The sequence below is a fragment of the Phaseolus vulgaris genome, chromosome 11, assembly GCF_051622355.1.
Source record: "Phaseolus vulgaris cultivar YP4 chromosome 11, ASM5162235v1, whole genome shotgun sequence".
Lineage (NCBI taxonomy): Eukaryota > Viridiplantae > Streptophyta > Magnoliopsida > Fabales > Fabaceae > Phaseolus > Phaseolus vulgaris.
Window position 1 is genome coordinate 20973976 of NC_143508.1, and position 22086 is coordinate 20996061.

The following is a 22086-nucleotide window of genomic DNA, read 5'->3' on the forward strand; positions in this document are numbered from 1 at the left end:
CCAAAAATATTCTCATTGTCTTTTGTATCATTTCTAGAAAAAAAATTATATTATCCTGATCCCACATACTTTTCATTAATGCTACCCACATTATCTTACATATCATATTACATTTGGTATTCAGTTCAGGCATACAAAACATATTGAAGTGTTGTTTAGATTGTTTATGTTGAGCTTTATTAATCCTATCAATTTATTGCATAAGTTTCACACCCGATTAGCTATCCTACACTCATATTGATGCACACGTGAAACACAAGTTGCAAGATATTTGTATTTCTCTATGTCCTAAATTATATTTTGTGACCACATAATTCAACCCCACTATCCATATGAAAAATTCATTTTGATACCTACTTCTATTATTATATATAATGTCATATGCATATTTAATTGTAAATTCTTTAGAGTAATCTCTTTTGCATTTTATATATCTTGTCCCTGTATTGTTGATATATGTTGTGATAATTCTTGCATCAATAGAGTGATCTGAGGTATTTCTCACTCAAACCAATCTTTCATTCATTTCATTTTTCATTTCCAAGTGTTATTATTCTAAGAACTCATCTCTGACACCAAGGATTGTTTTAAGTTGGAATTATTATACAATTTGGGGTATTTTTTGGCATAAGATATTTCTCCAATTTGTCATGTCAAAATTTAATTTTAGTACCTCTTCCACACTCCTTGGTTTTCTTAGATGAACCTTCTTGGGAGAATGGTATAACTGATATAGGATGACATGTGGTCTTGTTTTTTGTGAAGTTATCCTTTTGTAAGGGTTAGTCTTTTGTAAAGTGTAACTTCTCTTTATATACAAGATTGTGTATAGGGGTTGGGGTGTCCCATGTACCCTTTTATTTATATATTTTTTTTTGTGATTAAAAATAACACTCCCTTCATTTTCGGATGCATATCTCCATTTTCACTTTGCTAAAAGCGTCTCATTAAATAATTGTACTTCTTTTATGCCTAATCCTCCTAATTCTTTTGGTTTACTTATGTTCACCCATTTCATCCATGTTATTTTCTTTCCTTTTTTCTAAACCCCAACCCCATAAAAAAATGTCTTTGTATTTTTCTAATTTTCTTTACATAAGATTTGGGGCTTTGAATAAATAAATATTTTTGTGAGGCTAGTTACAAACTACCTTCATGGGGATGATTGTGTGAAAGTAAACATATTTGCTGAAAAACTGAAAATATGAATAACTTCATATTTAAGTTAACTCATCACATCAATCATAATCGAATGAAAACATTATCTAATGTCTAAGTTAAAAAGAATCATATGATACACAACTCCTTAATTTTTTTTTAGAATGATGATACTAATGTACAAATTATATATGTAACTAGACATATCCAAATAAATAGAAAATATCACACAAATATCAATGAAAAATTCAAAGTATAACTTAATAATCAAAGTATTTTATTGAAGAAACACAAATCTCATCTTAATACTTATGGCATAAATATAATCATATCATATTAAAAATATGGTACTAGAAACTCAAACAAAATGGAATAATTCATGAATTCGATGGTAATTAATCTGATTTGAACAATATGGCAAAATATTTTATTGATTTATAAATTACTTTTATAAAAATAATTATTTTAGTAAACATGTTTGTTTTATTAATTTATATCTTACAAGTTTGGAACTATTCCTTCAACTATTATCTAGTTATTTTATTACCTTTCATTTAATTCCATTTATCATTTGATATATTACCTTATCCTCTATCATAACTATATGCACGTGTCTTTTTATTTAATTATTTATTTATTGGATACTTTAAATAATACTTATAATTTCGTGAATATATTATAAAAACTAGCAAAAATATATGCGCTCTACAATTTTATTACATTAAATATATATAATTTTATTATTTTTATAATTAATTAATTAAAAAAATAATACAATTTAATATATACATATAGTTTTATAATAATAGTATTAAAAAATTTTGTAACTGTTATTTTTAAGAATAAAAATTATTTAGTTATTTTAAAATAAGGGAAGTTATTCAATTATTTATTTTATTAAATAAAAAATAATATTTTTATCTGATAAATGTATAAAATATTATATATATATATATATACTAAAGAGTAAATTATAATTATTATCTCTAATTGTTATTTTAAAAAATAGTAAATAATATTATTTTTATTTTTTATAATTAATTATTAAAAAATAAATTATATATATATAACCGTCATATATAAAAAAAGTATTTATTTATTTATTAAAGGATAAGTTATATATATTAAAAGGTTAATTATTATACATATATCGTTATTTTTTTTAAAAAGAAGGTATTTAGTTATTTTAAATAAAAAAATATTTAATTATTTATTTAATAAATAAATTAGTTTTATTTATTAAAGGATAAACTATATATATTAAAGGGTGAATTATTGTACATATATACCGGTATTTTTTAAAGAAGAAGTTTTAGTTATTTTAAAATAAAGAGGAAATATTTAATTATTTATTTTATTAAATAAATTATTTTTAATTTATTAAAGAATAAATAATTTAAATACGGTTTTCTTTTGACAAAAAGAAATATTTTTTTAAAATAATTATTAAAATAAAATATATTAAATTATAAAAAGTTATTTGAAGTAATTATAAACTAATACTTTTTATAATTTTATTGTGGTCAAATCTTTTTTATTTTGTTGATGATTTTTTTATTATGAGTAATTATTTAAATTTAAAAAAGTAGTTATTTAAAAAGTAAAATTTGTAAGAAATTGTGTATATCTTCTTTATATATTATCATAGATTACGCTTTTAAACGAAAAATTTATAAGTTTTAAATATTTTTACAAAATTGAACTTAACATATAATTAAGTATTTACACTGAACAAGTAAAAACGTCAATAATATAACCTTTAAAATCATCATCACCACAAAAGTCAACAATATTACATACATAACAATATACAATATAAAAACTTTTATGTGTTCAGTCTATATAAATATAAATTGTAAATTTTACCAAAAAAAAAGACTATGCAAGATTGATAAAAGGTACACTACTATTCTCCTTACCAAGCTATGAAGAAAAAATGAATATGAGAAGCAGATTTTGTTGAAAAGTTCTTCGTAGTTTGGTAAGGTGGGTGGTTTAATTATTGAACCTTTTAGGTTCAGAAGGAGCAAACACCGTGGTTCACGAGAAGAATTAGATTCACCTAAAATAAGTTTATATATTTTGGAACATAGTTATCGATTGTATTTAATCATTGAAATTGTTATAGTTTGAAACCATAAAATAGGTTTAACCACTCAAATTGAGTTCTCTGTTATTTAATATAATTTATGAGAGATTATATTTATGTCTTATACTGTTATACTAAATATACTAAATAATATTTATATTTTTTCTAATTTTAAAATAGATATTTATCTATAAGATTCTTATCTTCTTTAAATTTTTTTAATAGATGATATCCACTTCATTTATATTTAATAAAGTGACGCTTTTCTTCCTTATTTATTTAAAATATCATATTACAAAAATCTAAATAAATAACTTACGAAAATAAATAAAAAAAAGATATTTTATAAACAAATAATTGAATAATTTAATTATTATATTATAAAAATATCATAAAAATAGTCTAACTTGTATTAAATTATTAACTTTCATAACATAAATTGTATAAATTGTATATGGTTGTGATTCACCAATATTTAAATGATATAGATGTTTGGCCCTTTTTTTTCTTATAAAAAGCGATAAAAGTCACTATAAAAAATTGATTTTTTATTTTTTTTGTTTTATTATTTTATTAGCTGACCTATCATGAAAACAAATGAGTTGACTTTTTCAAATTACTCATAAAATTGTGTCAACTAAAACTAACCCTATTTTTTAGTACGTGAGTTTGTATTATTGAAATAAATGTACGTGCGTAAATTACGAAGTTATTTTTTTAAAAAAATTATTAACACGTATAAGTTTACTCTTTTCTGTTTAAGCTATACTTTTTTATTTTAAATAAGTGAATATTAAAAAAACTCTTTTTTTTCTTGTACTGGATATTCTTCTATCACATCCTAAAACTATTAAAACCTAATTTACAATTTAATAAATATTGATAGCACATTATTATTTGACACATTTTTCATATATATATATATATATATATATATATATATTACAAAATGAAATTTACTTTAGTGTTAAAATAAAAAATTAGTGTAATTTAAAATTATTATTACGATTTGGGAAATTTTTTTATTTATTATCTATTTGGATTAAGTTGTGGGTAGGGGATCGATTTTAAGAAAAAAGTTCTTAAAAGAGAAACAATTTGAATAGAATAATGAAGTTTTATCTATGGTGTATAAATTTTTTTACGGGTTGTGTAGAATTTGTCTGTCATTTGCAAACCTTTCCTTAATTATGTTAATTAAAATTGTGTTAAGGTAATACAACTTCAATGTAGAATAATATAACTAAAGTTGTGTCACTTATACACAAATTTAGTTTTGAATTCTTGTTATATTTTAAAAAAAAAAATTAGGTTAAGCCTTTTTTTAAAAAAAAAAATCTAGAATTGGTTTTAATTTATTGGTTTTTAGAGTTTATAGTTGATGATTTGAAGACACTATGATTAGATTTTTTTAAAATATATATTATTTATGTAATTATGTTGTATTTCTTATTGTTTGAATAAAGAAATTTGTATTATTAAATTTAGCGAAACAAGAATAATAAAATAACGAACATTCATATAAATAGTGATTGTTTTGATTACATAAATGAAAAAATATTTTCTATGGGAGGAAGTATCACATGGTGCTCTCCTTCTCAACCTTTATGGTCATCATGGGGGTGTAGGTTTGGTTTGTTGTAGACTATGGTCAGTAGGTTCCGATTGGTTTTGGTCAGGTGGTAGATTATCAAACCCATATGAAGGCAACGACGGACAATAACAATGCAATGATGAAAGCAGATGATATGCTAATGGAGGTGTCATAGTGGAAGTAGCAAATATGTTCGACGTCGCAAACATGTTTTGGTGTGATGCAATATGTTGGACGTTGCAGAAATCATAAACTTTATAAACCAATAACTAAAATCAATTCTTGATGTTTTTTTTTAAAAAAAGCTTAACCTACTTCTTTCCTTTTTTAAAAAATAAAAAAGCTAAACTGAAGTTGTACATAAACAAAACTTCAGTTGTATTATTTTATATTGAAGGTGTCACGTTGCACGACTTTAATTAACATAATTAAACAAAGTGACACATAACTTCAACACAACTCATAAAAAATCATACATCATCAACATAATTTCATATTTTTGTACAAATCGTTTCTCACTTTGATGACTTCTCTCTTAATATCGTTTCTCTTAGTCTTAACCCAAATAGATAATAAAAAAAAATCTAAATTAATAATAATGATTTCAAATTACACCAATTTCGTAGTTTGACTTTGGTCATAAATAATCCATATATAAAGAATGAATTCATCTATTTAACACGACTCAGCATATTCACTCACTTATAAAGTCAAGAAGATGTAAAAAATGAAGGAATGAAATGAGTTTTTTTAATAAACTAAAGAGTAAAATAAGGCAGAATCACCAGCAAGTTATGAACTGAAATGGTATTCCCTGGTTTTCAATAAATGGGCAAACAAGTTTTGGAAGACATTTTTACATTCAGAAACCGGGCATAGCATTATCAGAATCTGACCCTATAAAGCACCTCACACAAACACTCGACTTCCACCATAGCAAGAACAGTGAGTTATCATATTAATCCTTCTTTTCATCAAGTGCCACAGAGCTGCCACATTAACATCTCTTTCCTTAAGGCAGAAGTCTCTTATAATATGAACGATTCAATAAGATTTTATTTTAATGACAACATGATTTTTATCAAAGAGAAACCACATATACATGTGTTTGGTTCCATCCCATGTCACCTGTGTCGGACCCAGGGACGAAGCCACTTGAGGGACACACTTTTCAAACTTTTATCAATGTAATATGATTAGTATTTTCTCCATAATAGCATGGTTTAAGATAGGAAATTGAATGCAACAGGGTTCATACAATATGTTACAGCATAGAGTGAGGAAATCCCTGTTTGCCGCACCATGGCACTGACAGAAACAGTTAATAACTGTTTTTCCCTCGGACCTCACAACACGACTAGTGACTGTGAAGCAAATGAAGTGAGGTGAGTCAGAGATTGATGTTGAAGCAAAAGAAGAAGCGCGTGGGACCCACGCAAGCCAACCACTGACTGTCCAACTTTTCCTGCATTAACTTGAAAAAGTTTGATTTCAACCCCTTTCTGCTTTCTCCCATATAAACCCCCTTCACTCCTCTGCTTTTGCCACTTGCTGTCTCCTCTCTCTCTCTCTCTCTCACTCTCTCAACTCAAACCTTCACACCCATCATCAGACACTATTCCACTCTCTATTTGCTTATTTGTTGATTACACACAACACATTTTCACATGGGTCTTTCCAAAACTACCACCTTTGCCATCCGATTCTGTTTTGTATTCTGATCGGAGATTAATTAATCACAGCCAATACTCTCAAATTCTGTCTTTTAATTGGTGGTGGTCATGGCGTATAACAGTGGAATGTCCAGCAAGGAGGGTGCTGAAGAGACCCAGCAGCACAAAGTGTTTGGTGAAAGTGAAGGCCAAGATTCGGAGAAAGAGAAGAGAAAGGGTGTGGATTTGAGCTCAGGGAGGAGACAATGGAAGCCAGTTTTTGATGATGCTTCTATCTCAGAAAGGCCTCTCAAGAAAATCCGCAGCCCCGAACGCCAAAATCCCAATCAACAACCTTCTTCATCATCCTCCTCTATGCTCTCTCTCCAACCTCCTTCATCAAGAATAGTGTTTCCTTTTGCTTTTGAAGGCTCTCAACACCCAATGCCATCATTCCCACACTCATTTGGAACCCCAAACTTGCCTCTTTTTCGTCCCCCTCTTCAGCCAACGCAACAAATGATATCGTTTGGATCCCAACAGAACATGGGGTATCCACCATTCCTATGCCCAGATTCCACCATATCAAACCAACCACAGCTCCAACAGCAGCAGCAGCAGCAGCAGCAGCTTCTTCAGTATTGGAATGACGCACTCAATTTGAGTCCAAGAGGGAGGATGATGATGATGATGAACCGGTCAGGGCATGAAGGGAGACCAATGTTAAGGCCTCAAGGACAGCCTTTGAATGCCACCAAGCTCTATAGGGGAGTAAGGCAACGCCATTGGGGCAAATGGGTTGCTGAAATTCGTCTCCCTCGCAATAGAACTCGTCTCTGGCTTGGAACCTTCGACACTGCTGAAGATGCTGCTATGGCTTATGATCGTGAAGCCTTTAAGCTTAGAGGAGAAAATGCTAAGCTCAATTTCCCTGAACTCTTCCTTAACAAAGGTAAAGTAGAACCATCCCCACCTGCTCCTGCTTCTTCTTCCAACGAAGGTTCAACATCAACATCAAGCCAGAACACAAAGCAACCTGAGCCAGTTCCAGAAGAGACCAACACTGAGAGTGAGGACGTGCCACCAACTGAGACATTAGCAGAAGAGAATGCTGAAACCGAGGAAGGAGTTTCACAGCCTCAGGAATTGGTTTGGGGAGAGTGGTTCAATACAATTCCTGCAGGTTGGGGTCCGGGAAGTCCCGTGTGGGATGATTTAGACCCCAACAACAATCTTCTTTTGCATTCACAACTTCCCTTTGTGAATCCACCTCATCAAGAGTTCCGTCATGAAGCCGGTGCTGCTTCTCAGACACAACAAGATAACAACAACACAGAACCAGGTTCTTCCTCTCCCTCTTGTCCCATGAGGCCCTTCTTCTGAATGGTTAAGATTAAAATTCATGTCTAATATTAGAATCAGCATTAGAATCTCTTTGATTACTCCTTCTTTTGGATAGTGTTTGGAGAACTATTATAAAGTCTCATATTGAACAATTAAAGAAACTTTTTAAACCATACACCTCTCTTGCTTGATTCAGTTAACATTCACTTCGAATTGAGTCAGTTCGAAATCTCCTGCAGTTAGAGATTCCCATTAGTTTTCTTTCTTCTCCTGAACTGATAACTACAACCCCATCAGATATTCTATCTTGGTCGGTTACTGAAGCTTCGCCACATTCACATATGAGGACAAAATTGATAACCCCACCCCACCAACTTTATTTTGTTCTTACTGGTTGCTGATATTTTGAACAGCAACCTTTGAATCATAGATGTTTGAGGCATACAATTTTCATTTCCAGGAAACTTCTGCTTTGATTAGGCTTCATATTTTAAATGGCCTTTCAGCTTCAGACTCGTACCTTGTTCCTAGTGTTATAGTTTTTCTGATTTTGGGTTTCTTAATATCATTATTCTCTTTGCTCTTTTGTACTATTTGTTGCTTTTAACTATGCATGACCAAGAAGGAAACGTTTTTGTGATTTCCTTTTTAATGGTTCTTAGTTTATTCTTCAGCTTGTCCAGTTCATAGATAATTGGTGTAATGTTATGCCGACTTTATCGCCACACCTTCAACTCTTTCTTCTTTGGATTATATTATTTTATCTTATGTATGCTATCAAATTATTTAGTTATAATTTTATATTTTTAATTTATTAATTTATTGTATTAAGATTAAAGTAATATGTTTTATAAATAAAGTTAATAAAAATCAGTCTGCAGATACTATATTGTCGGATCATAAATAAGTCATTTAAATTCAAGTAACCATCTTATCAAAATTGTTTATACAAATAAGAATAAAAATAAGAAAAACCTACTCTTCCTATGAACATCCATGTTATGTTACTATTATAGTTTGGATTTGCCTTCATATTCATTCATAAAATAAATATAGTAATTATGTTATTCCCAATAGTGGACTAGTAAAAAAAGTTATTTTAATTTAATGATGTTAATTAAAAGTTGTTAAAATATCTAATTAAATCATTATTGTTTTACAAATTCATATATTAGATTAATCTATATTATAAAAAGATATGTATGTATTTTATATATTTTATAGTTTTTTAAATAAAAATATTTTAAAGTGATTATAATTTCGGTCTTTAAGTTTTATAATATACGAAGAAAATAAAAAATTTGAACTTACGGCTTCGTTTTAAATATTTAAATCTATCGCTATTAACCTAATCATAGTACTTATATTAGGTCATTATTTTTTTATTTAGAGACTAATATTTAATTAAAGATAATGATGTATAGTATAATAACTGACAAGAATCTAACTAGAAAGAAATTTGGGGTTTCAATGCTTTGGTCAATTTTTCTATTTGTCTTTTGATGGTTAGGACGGTGATGGCGGTGAAGGTAGGTAGGTATCTTAAAAAGGTTTTGAGAGCAATGAATATTGTAAACAAAAGCTATTTATGGACACCAAAATTAATCTATATCTAGTATCCAGGGGTGAACATATTAAATATTAAATAGATGCATGTGTATAAAAATAGGAGATTCCAATTTGAAAACAAACCAAGATTGGGTTGTGCCATACAATTGTCAACCTATTTTCTGAATTTCTTTAAATAGATAAAGTAAAATTATAAAATATATGTAACTTGTTAAAGAGAAAGTAAAAAATGTTACTTAATGTTTTATCCTTTTTTTTCTCGGTTGAAGTAGTGATGTTGTTGTTTTTTTATGGGTTTTTTTTAATTATCATTACAATAATCTAAGTATGTACCTTCAAGAAAACAATTTGCTCAAAGTCTTGGCAGTTTGTTGATTAGGCAAAGTTTAAGATTTTGTTGCACTTAAAACCTTTATAATTGTCAACTTTAAATACATTTAATCGTTATTAATCAATAAAAAAATTGGAAAATATTGTTTCCTAGTGAAAGTTCATTGATAAATGATAATAAAATTATATTCAATCAACCTAAATATATATTCATTTTTAATAATCTATTAATGAGTTTTCCTAACTAAAAATTGGTTATGAAACTTTAAACTATAAATACTAAACAAGTATACAAGTTACAAATTGTAGAGTCAAATTTCATAAGAAGAAACATTATGGAAAGATGAGAATGAAAGGTGCATGATGATTACAAGACTTGCAAAAGGTAATATAGGATTATCTAGATCATGAAGGTTAGTTTTGGTGTAAATTATAAGTAGGTTTTGATGCATATTCTATTATGTTTGGAAGAGGTGACTATCATTTTGAAGCTTAGACAAGTTAGTTCTAACTTTGTTTGATTTTGTTCTTATAATTTTTTGAAGTTTATAATAATCCAATGGAATAGAATATCACATGCGTGATTGTGACATTTGTACAATGGTTGAAATATCTCTAAAGCATTCTCTTTAATTATTATTATTTTTTTTTTGCATTCTCTTTAATTATTATTTTATTCTTTACTTAAAAAGAAGTATATAAGTTATTTTTTACCATTTTTTATTTTTTTAAACTTAGAAGTGCAAATACTTTTAATTGTCACTTTCCACAATAATAATAATAATAATAATGAGGAAGGTGAACATAAAGAATAACTTTCGTATAATATTATATAAGATAAAAATTTCCTTATAAGGTACCTTCACATATAATGAAGAATATTAAAAGATTTCTTTCCCCAAACTACTACACAAAGACCAAAAACAAAGAATATAGATTTACAAGCATTTTTCAAGAATGTAAAATTCAAGTTGTGTATTAAGATATGTTCTTTACATTCATTTTTTATTTTGTTTTATATTTATAATTACTCAAGAATACAACCGTTGTTGAGCAATTTTCATCTTGACATTATTAAATAATTCAAATATTAGTTTCCTTCAATCTATGTTATCAATAATAACTTGATTATTCTTTTTTAAGTCTATATGAAAGATTGTGCTTTCTTTTATTCTTGTGGTCAATATAAAAATATGAAAAAAACAATATAAAAATATAAACAAAAATAAGTACAAAATATCACAAATAATATATAATAGAAATGAGATTAATCATGTGCAGCGTTTCCTTTCCTTTATTAACTATGTTATTAGGATCATTATTAGATTGTTTGGTCTTATTATAGAAGGTTTTATTTTAAAATCATACAAAAATGTTAAAGATAAAGGATATGAACAACTCTGCATGAAAGTTTTTTAATAAATATCAATAACTCATTAATCACACTATTAAGGCAAAGTTCTGAACTAAATAAACAACTAGTAAACAGAATGCATTAAAGTTTTGAAAATAATTACTATTTACATTACAAGCCAATAAAATTGAAGAATATAAAGGTCAATTAAACACTAATATGAGAATATTAGACAAATTAGCATCCATTGTAGAGAAATGCAATTATATAACAAGTGTCTCGAAGTTTATTGATCAATACTTATAGGCTTGTATGTTAAAGTTGGCTTCTAGCTTTGATTTACCTTTCAAGCGGGTTTCATCCAAAAGGCTTTTTGCTAAGATGACCCATCTTTAAGGTTTCTCCTTATATTTTCATTGATTAACACAGTGTGTTTGTGTTGTCTCTTAGGATGTTTTCATAAACAAAAATCTTTTAATGTATTCAAAGTTTTTGGTCCATCTAAGGACTTGTCTTATGCTCGAGACATTAAAATAGCCAAGGGTAACCCAACTTTTGTCTTGTATTTATTATTATTTCCTTTTTTATCCTAAATAGAAGCATATATTTATTATTTCTTGTATTTTATTATTATTTCCTTTTTTTATCATTTAATCAACATATACTAAATTTCTATCCACTAGTGACATTTTCATATGGTTGATTTGTGTTATGGTTAATGGTATTTGGGTTGATAGTTAAGAGGAGGCTAAAAGTAACATGTCCAATGATAGAGAAGGACGGTTTCTTCCTACACCTACATATGTTTTCTCTCACCTCTATAATTTTTTTATTTCCAAAAATATCTCTCTGTAATATTTTAGATTACGTAATCCAGAAGTCTTTTTTTAAATTCGTAATTAGCTTCTGGATTACATAATCCGGAAGCTTTTTTCAGATGCATGATTAGTTTTTGGATTACATAATCTGAAAGACTTTTTAGCTTCCGGATTATGTAATCTGAAAGTCTTTTTTCAAATGTGTGTCCGGATTACATAATCCGAAAGCCACTCTATTGGGTGACACAAGAAAGATAAAAGGGTATTTTCATGTTTTAAATGAGGATGGCAGAAGAACATATGGAGGTGCAGGAAGAAACAGTCATAGAGAAGCTGCATATGGGCCCAACAATGAATGGCGTTATTACGGCCCAAATTCGTTGGTTTCTATAAAAATCTTTATAGATCCAGACTTTTGAACATTGATGAGTATTAATATTAACCTTGGTTAACGTTACTCCCTCTTCTGTTTCATATCTTATGTCTTGTATTTTTGTAAGAATTAATAAATAAATAAATTTAATTTTAATAAAATATATGCATAATATTTTTTCATCTCACAGTAAATATATGTATAAATTATTTAAAGGCGTGATGATATAGTAGTTTATAAAAGAGTAATTAAATTGATATAGCCTATGTTTGCGTGAAGATGACTTAGATGGGGCAAAGCCATAAAGGCTTTTAAAAAGTGGTAGAAATTAGTTAGCTGTTAGAAGACTAAATAAGTCTTGAAATACATCCAAATTGTAATTTGGAAAGTTGGGAGCGAGTTGGGTCTTTCAAAAGTGAAGTCTATATTTCATATTCTATGGTTTTTAAGGGAGTAATGAGAATCTTGGAGGTTCTCTAATCTATGGTTGGTGGAAGCATATGGTTTACTACAATATGTTTTTTAGTTGGTATTTTTGGTATTCTAAAAAATTTGTAGGGTTTTGTTCTGGTCACTTAGGAGAAGGACTTTGAGTTATAGAAGGGTTTTAGATGATAAAAAAATGATAAGATCAAATTGGGGAGTTGTGGATGTTCTTAAGGTTGAGTTAGGCTTAAAATATATTTTTTAATATGGTATCAGAGCCATTTAGAGCCTATTTTAGTGAGTATTTGTTGGGTTTATCAGGTCACCTGCTTTTGGGTCGCTATCAGATCACCCATAATACATTCCACGCACGAGTTGGAGGATCTGAACGTGAGGGAGTGTGTTGGAGATCTCACATCGACTAAAAATAAGAACATTTTATAATATATAAGTAGGCGCAAACATCATCTTATAAGTCAATTTGATAAGGTTGAGTTAGGCTTAAAGTACACTTCTTAACCTTAGTGTTTTCTAATAGGTTTCTCCTTGAAGGATCAAACATGTTATACATCCAGTTACAATCCATTTCTCTGCAAGTTCATCATAAAAAGTATAAGCTAATATACAACACGGAGCAAACATTTTGAACTTGTTTTCAAAACATTAAATTATTTTCTAACTTAACAAGTCCATAATGACTTATATAAGACCTTACAACCAAAAATCTTACGATTGTAGTATGTACAACTGTTTTTCAAGAAGTCAAGTGGTTACATGATTATTTACAAAATATGAACTGTTTTTCAACCAGTGCCTATAATCAATCTTCCTTGTGAGGTGATATAAAACCTCTCAACCAACTTGGTCTTACAACTTCATCGATGTACAATTGATTATGAAAAAGAAAAGTGGTTTTCAACTCATTTTGAAGTGATGAGTTGATTTGGAACCAATATTTATAATGAAACACTATTGTGAAGTAATATAAAATCTCACAAACAACAATATCTTATGAATGTAATGATTAACAACCATTTTGAAAAAGTTAAATGCATCTCAACTTATTATGAAAATATCAACTACATGTGAAGCAATTCAATTCATATACTATAATCATCATGGAATGTTATGGACAAATATTTAAATCAAATTAGTCCTAAAACTATTGTTTTTACAATCAATTTTAAAAATCATTCCAAATTATTCATACATATATTCATTGCATGTTTAGTCTTAATTTTTCATTAACAGTAATGTACATTTGACAAACAAAACACAAGCAACTCATTATATTCACTATCTAGCACAAATATACATAAAGAGATAAAAAAAACTTGAGTTTCATCATACAAACATTTGAAAAACCATAATTTTTTTCTTCATCAAATGCAACTTGAAATAGAATTTGATATAGCGATAAAAAAAAATTTCAACTAAAGTTAACTAAAACACTTTGTGATATCAATGAATGTCACATTGCTTTTGTACAATAAATTACTCTTTTCTTTTGTAGGGTGATAATTCTTTATGATATATGTAGATAACGTTCTCACTTTATCATCAATCTTTACATAAACTACATTGTCTGAAAGCAGTTGACAGCTAATCATAACTACGAACAACAAAGTCGTATTACCTCTTATGCATATTTAATTTTAAAAATATTAATATTATAATATAAGCTCAATTCATAAATTGCATAACATTTCCACTTTTTACTTTCTTGCTTTTTTTTTATTACAGACAATGTTTGGGATACAAACAGAACACATGGAAATATTAACTTCTTTAATAGTCTAAATAAATCCATGTTATATGGTCAAGTTGAAGTCATGTAAGTCCCCAGTAATTGACATGCTTATTTTTTTATTTATTTATGTGATAGTTTTACAAATAGATCTCCCAATCTTTAGAAAGATCTGGAATAATCCAAGTGGGCTTAAATTGATCTTGGCTTGAAACACCTTCCTCATGTATACATTATCATTTAGATATTTATATTTGTGTGTATGATTTAATTACCCATTAAATCTTATCTTTAGTTTCTTCTTATAAAAATTGTTTATTTGATCTATACATAATTACTTTAAAATTCAATGTGATCCACGTTATTGAAAATTTTTAACATTGTTCATCATAAATGATGTGGTAGTAATATGTTTTTGGTTTTGTTATAATTCTATTAGAAAAACAACAGATTGTTTTACAAAAAAACTGATTTAAATTATTTTTCTGTTAAAGATTTCATATCTAACAACTAGTTGTTTTATCAAAATATCTAGTTTTTTCAGTTTGACATAAAAGACAAAATAAACCAAAACTTTTTCAAAACCTTTTGAAAACCACTAAGTGTCATACAACCAGTTGTTTCGACAAATCAACTGAACAAAAAACTTGCTATAGTATCAAGACCTTTGAGTAGCTGCTTTTTCAGCATATTGATTTGAAAAACAACTAACTAAAATTTCATAGCTTTTTAGAAAACACTTCTTTTAAAAGAGATAAAGAATCAAGTGAGCTTGAATCAATACAAGATATGAATTGACAATTCAAAAGCTACTAAACAACACACACAAGCTGATATGAAATCAATAGCAAGATAGAGATGATTCTTTGACATTTTATGGAATCAACTTGAGTTGGATAAAGAATAGGCACTTTTAATAGAATTGGATCAATGTTCTATGTTTTAAGAACTCACCAAAACTTGCACCAAACACCAAACTCATATGGAAGATCCATCTATTGCCAATTGAACCGATTAAAATGTGTTTAAAAGCAAAAGAACCGAATAGAATGCTTCAAAACTGAAATTGAACCGAACAAACGGCAAGAAATGAAGAAGAAACAACTAGGAACAGCCAAGGCAAAGATGAACCGAAGCAAATTCAGAAACAAGATAGAATACCGAACGAAAATGCTAGAAAAGTAAACTAAGACATGATTTAGAATCAAATGAGCTAGGAGATGAAAGAAAGAAGAACTTATGGAGATGGAGGACTTGGTTTGATGGTCACGCCACTTGGATGGTGAAGGCTCCAAGATAAGTGAGCTAGTGCCACCACTTGAGAGAACCAATTGCACTCAAGATAAGACAAGGTGAAGGAGAAGACAAGTTCTCACAATTCTCTCTCAAATGGAGTAGAGTTTCTCTATTACCAATTTCAATTCTGAATTTTACAAGAGCCCACACCTCTATTTATAGTGTGAGGGTGCTGGAAAATAGGTGGGAAAATTCAAATAAAACTCATTTGAAATTCCCACCAAAAACAAGTCACATGGGAGGTGTGACCTTTTTCTACTATGACACCTCCTAAAAACTACACCTACACCTACTCTCCTAAGTCACATGGACAATGTGACTTTATTTTACATATTCATACTCCTTTATTTAATATCCACACCTCCTACAAGAGTAAATCAAATGATGCTCTTTTATTTAATGCTTGGCCTTGCCCCTCATGGGATGGACTTGGGCTTTTTGGGCTTTGGCCTTCTTGGGCTTGGGCTTTGGGCTTGGGCCTCATCTTTATTTTATGTATTCTTTTAATTTTGAGAAGACTAGAAGGAAGAACTTCAAATGTGAGGGTGAATGTCCTCTTCCTTCATTAATAAAAACCTCCTTTATTTGATTCTCATCACAAGCACAACAACAAGTTCTCCAAGTCTTCAAATCAGATTTGGAAGCATCAAAGCAAATTGTTCAACAATCTCCTCCTATTTGATGAAGACAAATCTCTAGTTTGTTTGCATTGTAGATTTAGAACTTGAAAGCTCTTGCAAAACATAATTATATACTATACAATGCAAGTATAGAAGCAGGATAAAACAGATTCACAAAGCACAAAGAGCTAGTTTTTGGATACTCAGAAATGCAGAAAAACCATAAAAACTCAAAGTGTTTTAGTGCCGAGTAGCAACAACAGAATGTAGCAGAATATAACCAAATCAACCATAACCTTCTCCCCCTACTTGTCTTCACAAATAGACAAAGAGAAGAGATATACAATTAGAAAACAAAATGATAAAACAACAGACCATCGAGCATACAAAGAGGCATATTGATACTTTGAGCATCTTGGCTGCACAAAACTCATAGTGATTCCTTTGGTCACTTGTCATGTTGTCCAAGTGGTTGATCTTCAATCTTTCAAATTGTGACATAAGAATCCCATGATCTGTGGGTGGCTCATAGCCCACAAGTGCATGCAGAGCATAATCTTCTACAACTCCAACATTGGACTAGCTTCATAATTCAGATCAACAACTTTCTCAGTTTGATTTTCAATACATTGTTCAGTTTGTTCTAGTTCAAATTGATTTCCAGCATTTGGTGCAGCTTGTTGTCCATCATTTATTTTAATTTGATCTTCACGAGAAGGACCCACTTGTTCTTCCTCTTTGCTAACCCATTTGTCACCAACTTTGATGAATCTCATCTTGCTAAGAGACCCATTATTAATTTTATGAGGTGGTAAACCATTCTTCATCAATATCAAATTCAAAATATTGAAGAAATTTAGATACAAGAACAACATAAGGAAAATGATAATCATTTAACCTCATAGACTTTAGCATATGGTCCTTGAAGATATGGATCCAATTGACTTTGATGTTCTTCATTATGTTCTTTAGGGAGGACAACATGATTATTCCCCCTTGGAGTGAGCATCCATGTGACAATGAAGGCAGTGATCCTTTCATTCAATTTTAAGGCACCAACATGAAAACCCTTCACTTTCAAGTGAGGATTTTTTAGACAACTCACATAGTATTGTATTTTGTTGAAATCCTCCACAATACTTGTGTTTCCTTTGTTGATCCTTACTCCTAAGTATTTTAGTCCAGTGATGGCAGTCCATACAGCAGGAGTAATCTCCATAGAATCATATAAGCTTGGATAATAACTGGGTGTAAATTAACAACTCAAAATCTACTAAATACCACACACACAGTTTCTCTTGAACAAGTAAAACAAAACTTCTTATTAAGCCAGCTTTGGAAGATTACTTCTTCCAAGATAACATGTTATCTAGGTAATAAAGCATGTAGATTTCATTGATCCACGAGTAAAAAATATGATGCATGTTGTTGAATTTGGATATCTACTCAACTTTATAAATATCAAAATTCACTTGGTTAATGCATTAGTGGAGAGGTGGAGAACAGAGACACATATATTTCATCTTCTGCATAGAGAAATAAAAGTGACTTTAGAAGATGTCACATTGCAATTGGGTCTTTCCATTAATAGAGAACCTATGATTGGATTAACTAGTGGCAACTTTGTGTAAATATTCAAACAATTGTTAGATTGTCATGACTCGACAACAACTTTCGTCAACTTCCTCATGATGCAACCAATGATGTGGTTGCTCAATATGCATGAACACATATTCTTTCACTCATTGGGAGTTTACTCATGTCAGACACATCAGTCAGCAAAGTCCAATTGATGTATTTATTATTATTGGCTTATTTAAACAACGCCTCAAATTATAGTTGGGGTTTGATTAACTTGACCTGTCTTTTCATGCATTAGATCATGGAATAAACTTCAATGAAGACAATATTGGAGGTTGTGAGCTACGTTTACATTATTGGGTTTCAGAATGCATTAAATGTCTGTCTCCACCTATCCAACCATTAACCGTAGAAAAAATTGATACTAGATTTGGTTTACCACTTGCAAAAGGGTATAAATATCAGTATACAATTACATCTCCCAAAACCCACGTTTGACTCATTTTTAACATTTTCAGCCTAAATAAAACATATATTGTTTACGATAGGTGGTCATGTGCATCGTCATAAATGGAACACCCACCACGAGTACTATGTCTCTAATAAAGGTGATGTTGGACCAATTACAACCGAAACAAGTTCTTTAACACATGAAACTTACATCCAATAATATTATCCTAAATTGTTTACTAATTATAATGAAAAAAAAATTGTAGTTCTTTTAGACTTTTTACACCAGGGACGATGTCGCTCCTTTGATTATTGATAAGGTTTATAATGTTAGTCGAGTAGTAATTACATTGATTTGTTTTTCCATATTTGAATTTCATCAAGCTGATTGGGCTATGTGACAATTTCAGTTTCACCAAACCATTCCAATTGATCCGATAAATTTATATCAGCTTCATAAAGAAGATATGCGGGGCAAAACAAGGAGGTATTGTCCACAATACCATGAAAGGTGGATAGTAATATGGATTATGGTCAACACAATCGACTCATTCAAGGTGTTTAGGTCAATGGTAATGGCCATTTGCGTGACATCACAACGTACATGCAATGGTACATTAACCATACTATATGTCACATGTTGCCTCCACAACAAACATCCAACGACGATGTAAATTCATTTCCTAACACATTTCATGATGTAGTTTTACTTGTATAAAAAAATGCTTTTTTTCTAGACAGTACGACATGTCAATGAACACTATCCATTCTCAACCTCAATCTCAATATCAGCATGTTGGGTTTTTTTTCTATGGTTAACAATTTTATGAATATTCATTTTGTTGGTCTAGTCAGTCTAGTTTTCAACAACCTCCAATGACCATGTACATGGATCATCACCACATGCCTTTCCAGTCTCTTTTCTAGCAAGTTCCACAAACATGCAACATTTTTTCATAATCAACAAGATGTTTTTTCCAATCCACCAAATGATTTTTCCGGTCCACCAAATATGTTTGAAATTCAACATTCACACATCCATCTACATATAATCCCTCCTCATCCATGGCACTATTATTGATTGACAATACCCTCATAACGGTCTGATAGTCAAGGTCACAATAATGATGACAAAGACAAAGACAATAATGATTAGTTCCACCTCCTCCCACATCTACAATACATCACCAAAAAAGAAGAACAAGAAGATAAAGAAGATCTCCTTATCACACGTCATCTCATAAATAAATTATTCTCCTCGTGTAATAATGTTGAAATTCAACTTTTAATTTCAATTTCCATTCATAACCTTTTTTTCTTTCTTATTTTGCATTCAAAATAATAACTTCAGACAACAAATATATAAATGCACACAAAATTACACAACTTAATTTCCATTATAACCCTGATCACAAACTTTATTAATTTCCATAATTTTAATATATGTTATTTTCATAATTGTTAAATTTTAACAATCAACTACTATTTCTTACTTTTACTATAATTAATTTTTTTTATTAAATCACTTCATATGTTATTGATAAATCACTTCAAATGTTATTAATAACAAAGTAATATATTTATACTTATAAATATATTTTATATAAACACTTAATAAAAAACACAAAACAAAAAGAAAATGAAAAAAAGTTCAAGGTAAAGTCGTGTTAGTGGTGTACAGTGCAATGTAAAAATAAATGAATTTGTGTGCAATGTACAAATAACTGAAGTCATGCCAACCATGTAAGACTTTAACTTTCACTGCCACCAACTAAACTTGTTAAATCCTAGCACAACTTCACTAAATAAAAATAAAAATATTAGACTAAGCAAAGTCATGTTTCTTCATCAACATTGAAGTTGTGTATAAATCACATAACTTCACTAAATTTTAAACAAAATTATATTAAAATAACACTATATTTTACATTAAAATCGTGCTACGTTGACGTTGTCCATTTACTTGATTTTAAAAATCTTGTTTACAAAATTACTTTACTTTTGTAAAGAAAAAATCCACACATAAATATTAGATCTCTCTAACTAAGGTATACGCAAATTCTCATCTACGGATAAAAAAAAAAAACGCAAATTCTCATCAATGTGATATTTTGTCTAGTTTCTAAATAGTTATATCGCAACTAACTAGAGACTAACTGTAACTAAGTTATAAGTACTAGGTTGAAATCATGACATGGTGTGCTAAGAACAAGATGTAAAATGAAAACTAAAATTATGAATAAGAGCCAAGAAAAAATTATAACAAATGTGTATGGTTGAATTTTTATTTAATTAGAGTCTTCATACTAAACAACATTAGCATATAAAAGTTTGAGCTTTTGAGTCTTTTGATTTTCTAGGTCTGTTTTGTTATATTAGAACTTTAGTTGTGTTTTTATTTTTTTTAATTTAAAAGTTAATAGTTGAGTTAAATCGTAAATGTGAATTTAGCCTAATGTGTATGGTACTTTATAAAAAATTGCGAAGTGATAATTATTGATTGAAAATTTATGGTTGAGACATGATAAAAACAGGTTTATTTAAGTTTTATGATTTTAAAAATTTTGTAATTTTTGTTTGGTCACTCATTTTTACTTTTTTTCAAGTGATCGTTTTACCTATTATTTTCTTACTAGATTATTTTTATCTGATTTTTCATTTTTTTCTTAGTCCCTTTGAGATTTTTCTCTTTGATAATTTTAATATTACGACTTTTTATTATTTGATCCTCTTGAATAAAGAATTTCTCATGCATCCCTCTAAAATAAAGGACTAAATAGAAAATTCCCAGTATTTAGATTATTAAAATGGGAACATTAAATTGAAGCCTAAACTATTTATACATGCATAATATATAATTTATGAAATTATTAAAACGAATAATTGATTTTTTTAGTTAAAAACTGTCATTCCTTCTTAATTAGTTGAGACAGAAGACTTGTGAGTGCACAAGCATTTTATATCGATTGACTTCTTTAATTTTTGGCTGTTACAATTGTATTTATCATGCTAATGCCATCATTTTAGCATACACATAGTTTCTTTGTTTGTTTTTAATTGTTCTTTTGAGTGTTTGACAGCATAATATTTCTTTATATTAGTAGAAATACGTTTTAGTGCAGCATAATTGGCTCTCATGTTGTTAGAAGTCCATGTACAAGTGTGACTTTTATATAACCTTATTTCTTTATATTTTTTCTAAACTTGTTTTCCAAACATTTTAAAATATAATAAATTTTCTTGATTCTAATAAAATAATTTTTTACTTTATTATTTATTTTAATGTAATAAATTTTAAATATATAGAAATAAAATTCTCTAATATTAATTCCAAACGAAATAAGGAAATATTAAAAAAAATTATTCTATAATAAGTTATATTATATTCTCTCCACTTACAAAGTGTATATATATATATATATATATATATATATATATATATATATACATGCTATAACATCTATTTTATTAAATAAAATTGAATTCGTATTTACATGTTTTTACTTCATTATTTAAATAAATATTGATCTTATGATTTCGTTAATGAGTATTTAATTTTTATTAACATTGATTAATAAACTGTTTATAAATGAAAATTAAAATAATTTTTATTAAGTAGAATATTTTTTTTTTAAAATTAAATGGTTTAAATATTTATATTTTATAATTACTATAGTGAACATTT

General features: G+C 28.6%; 1 protein-coding gene across 1 annotated transcript; it reads left to right on the forward strand.

The window, feature by feature from the left end:
* The first annotated feature begins 6390 nt into the window (after nucleotides 1-6390).
* On the forward strand, nucleotides 6391-8595 carry LOC137832676 (ethylene-responsive transcription factor ERF053). The gene has a single exon (XM_068640980.2). It carries the CDS (start codon nucleotides 6623-6625, stop codon nucleotides 7874-7876), a length of 1254 nt encoding a protein of 417 aa, XP_068497081.2. The 5' UTR covers nucleotides 6391-6622; the 3' UTR covers nucleotides 7877-8595.
* Nucleotides 8596-22086: the final 13491 nt, after the last annotated feature.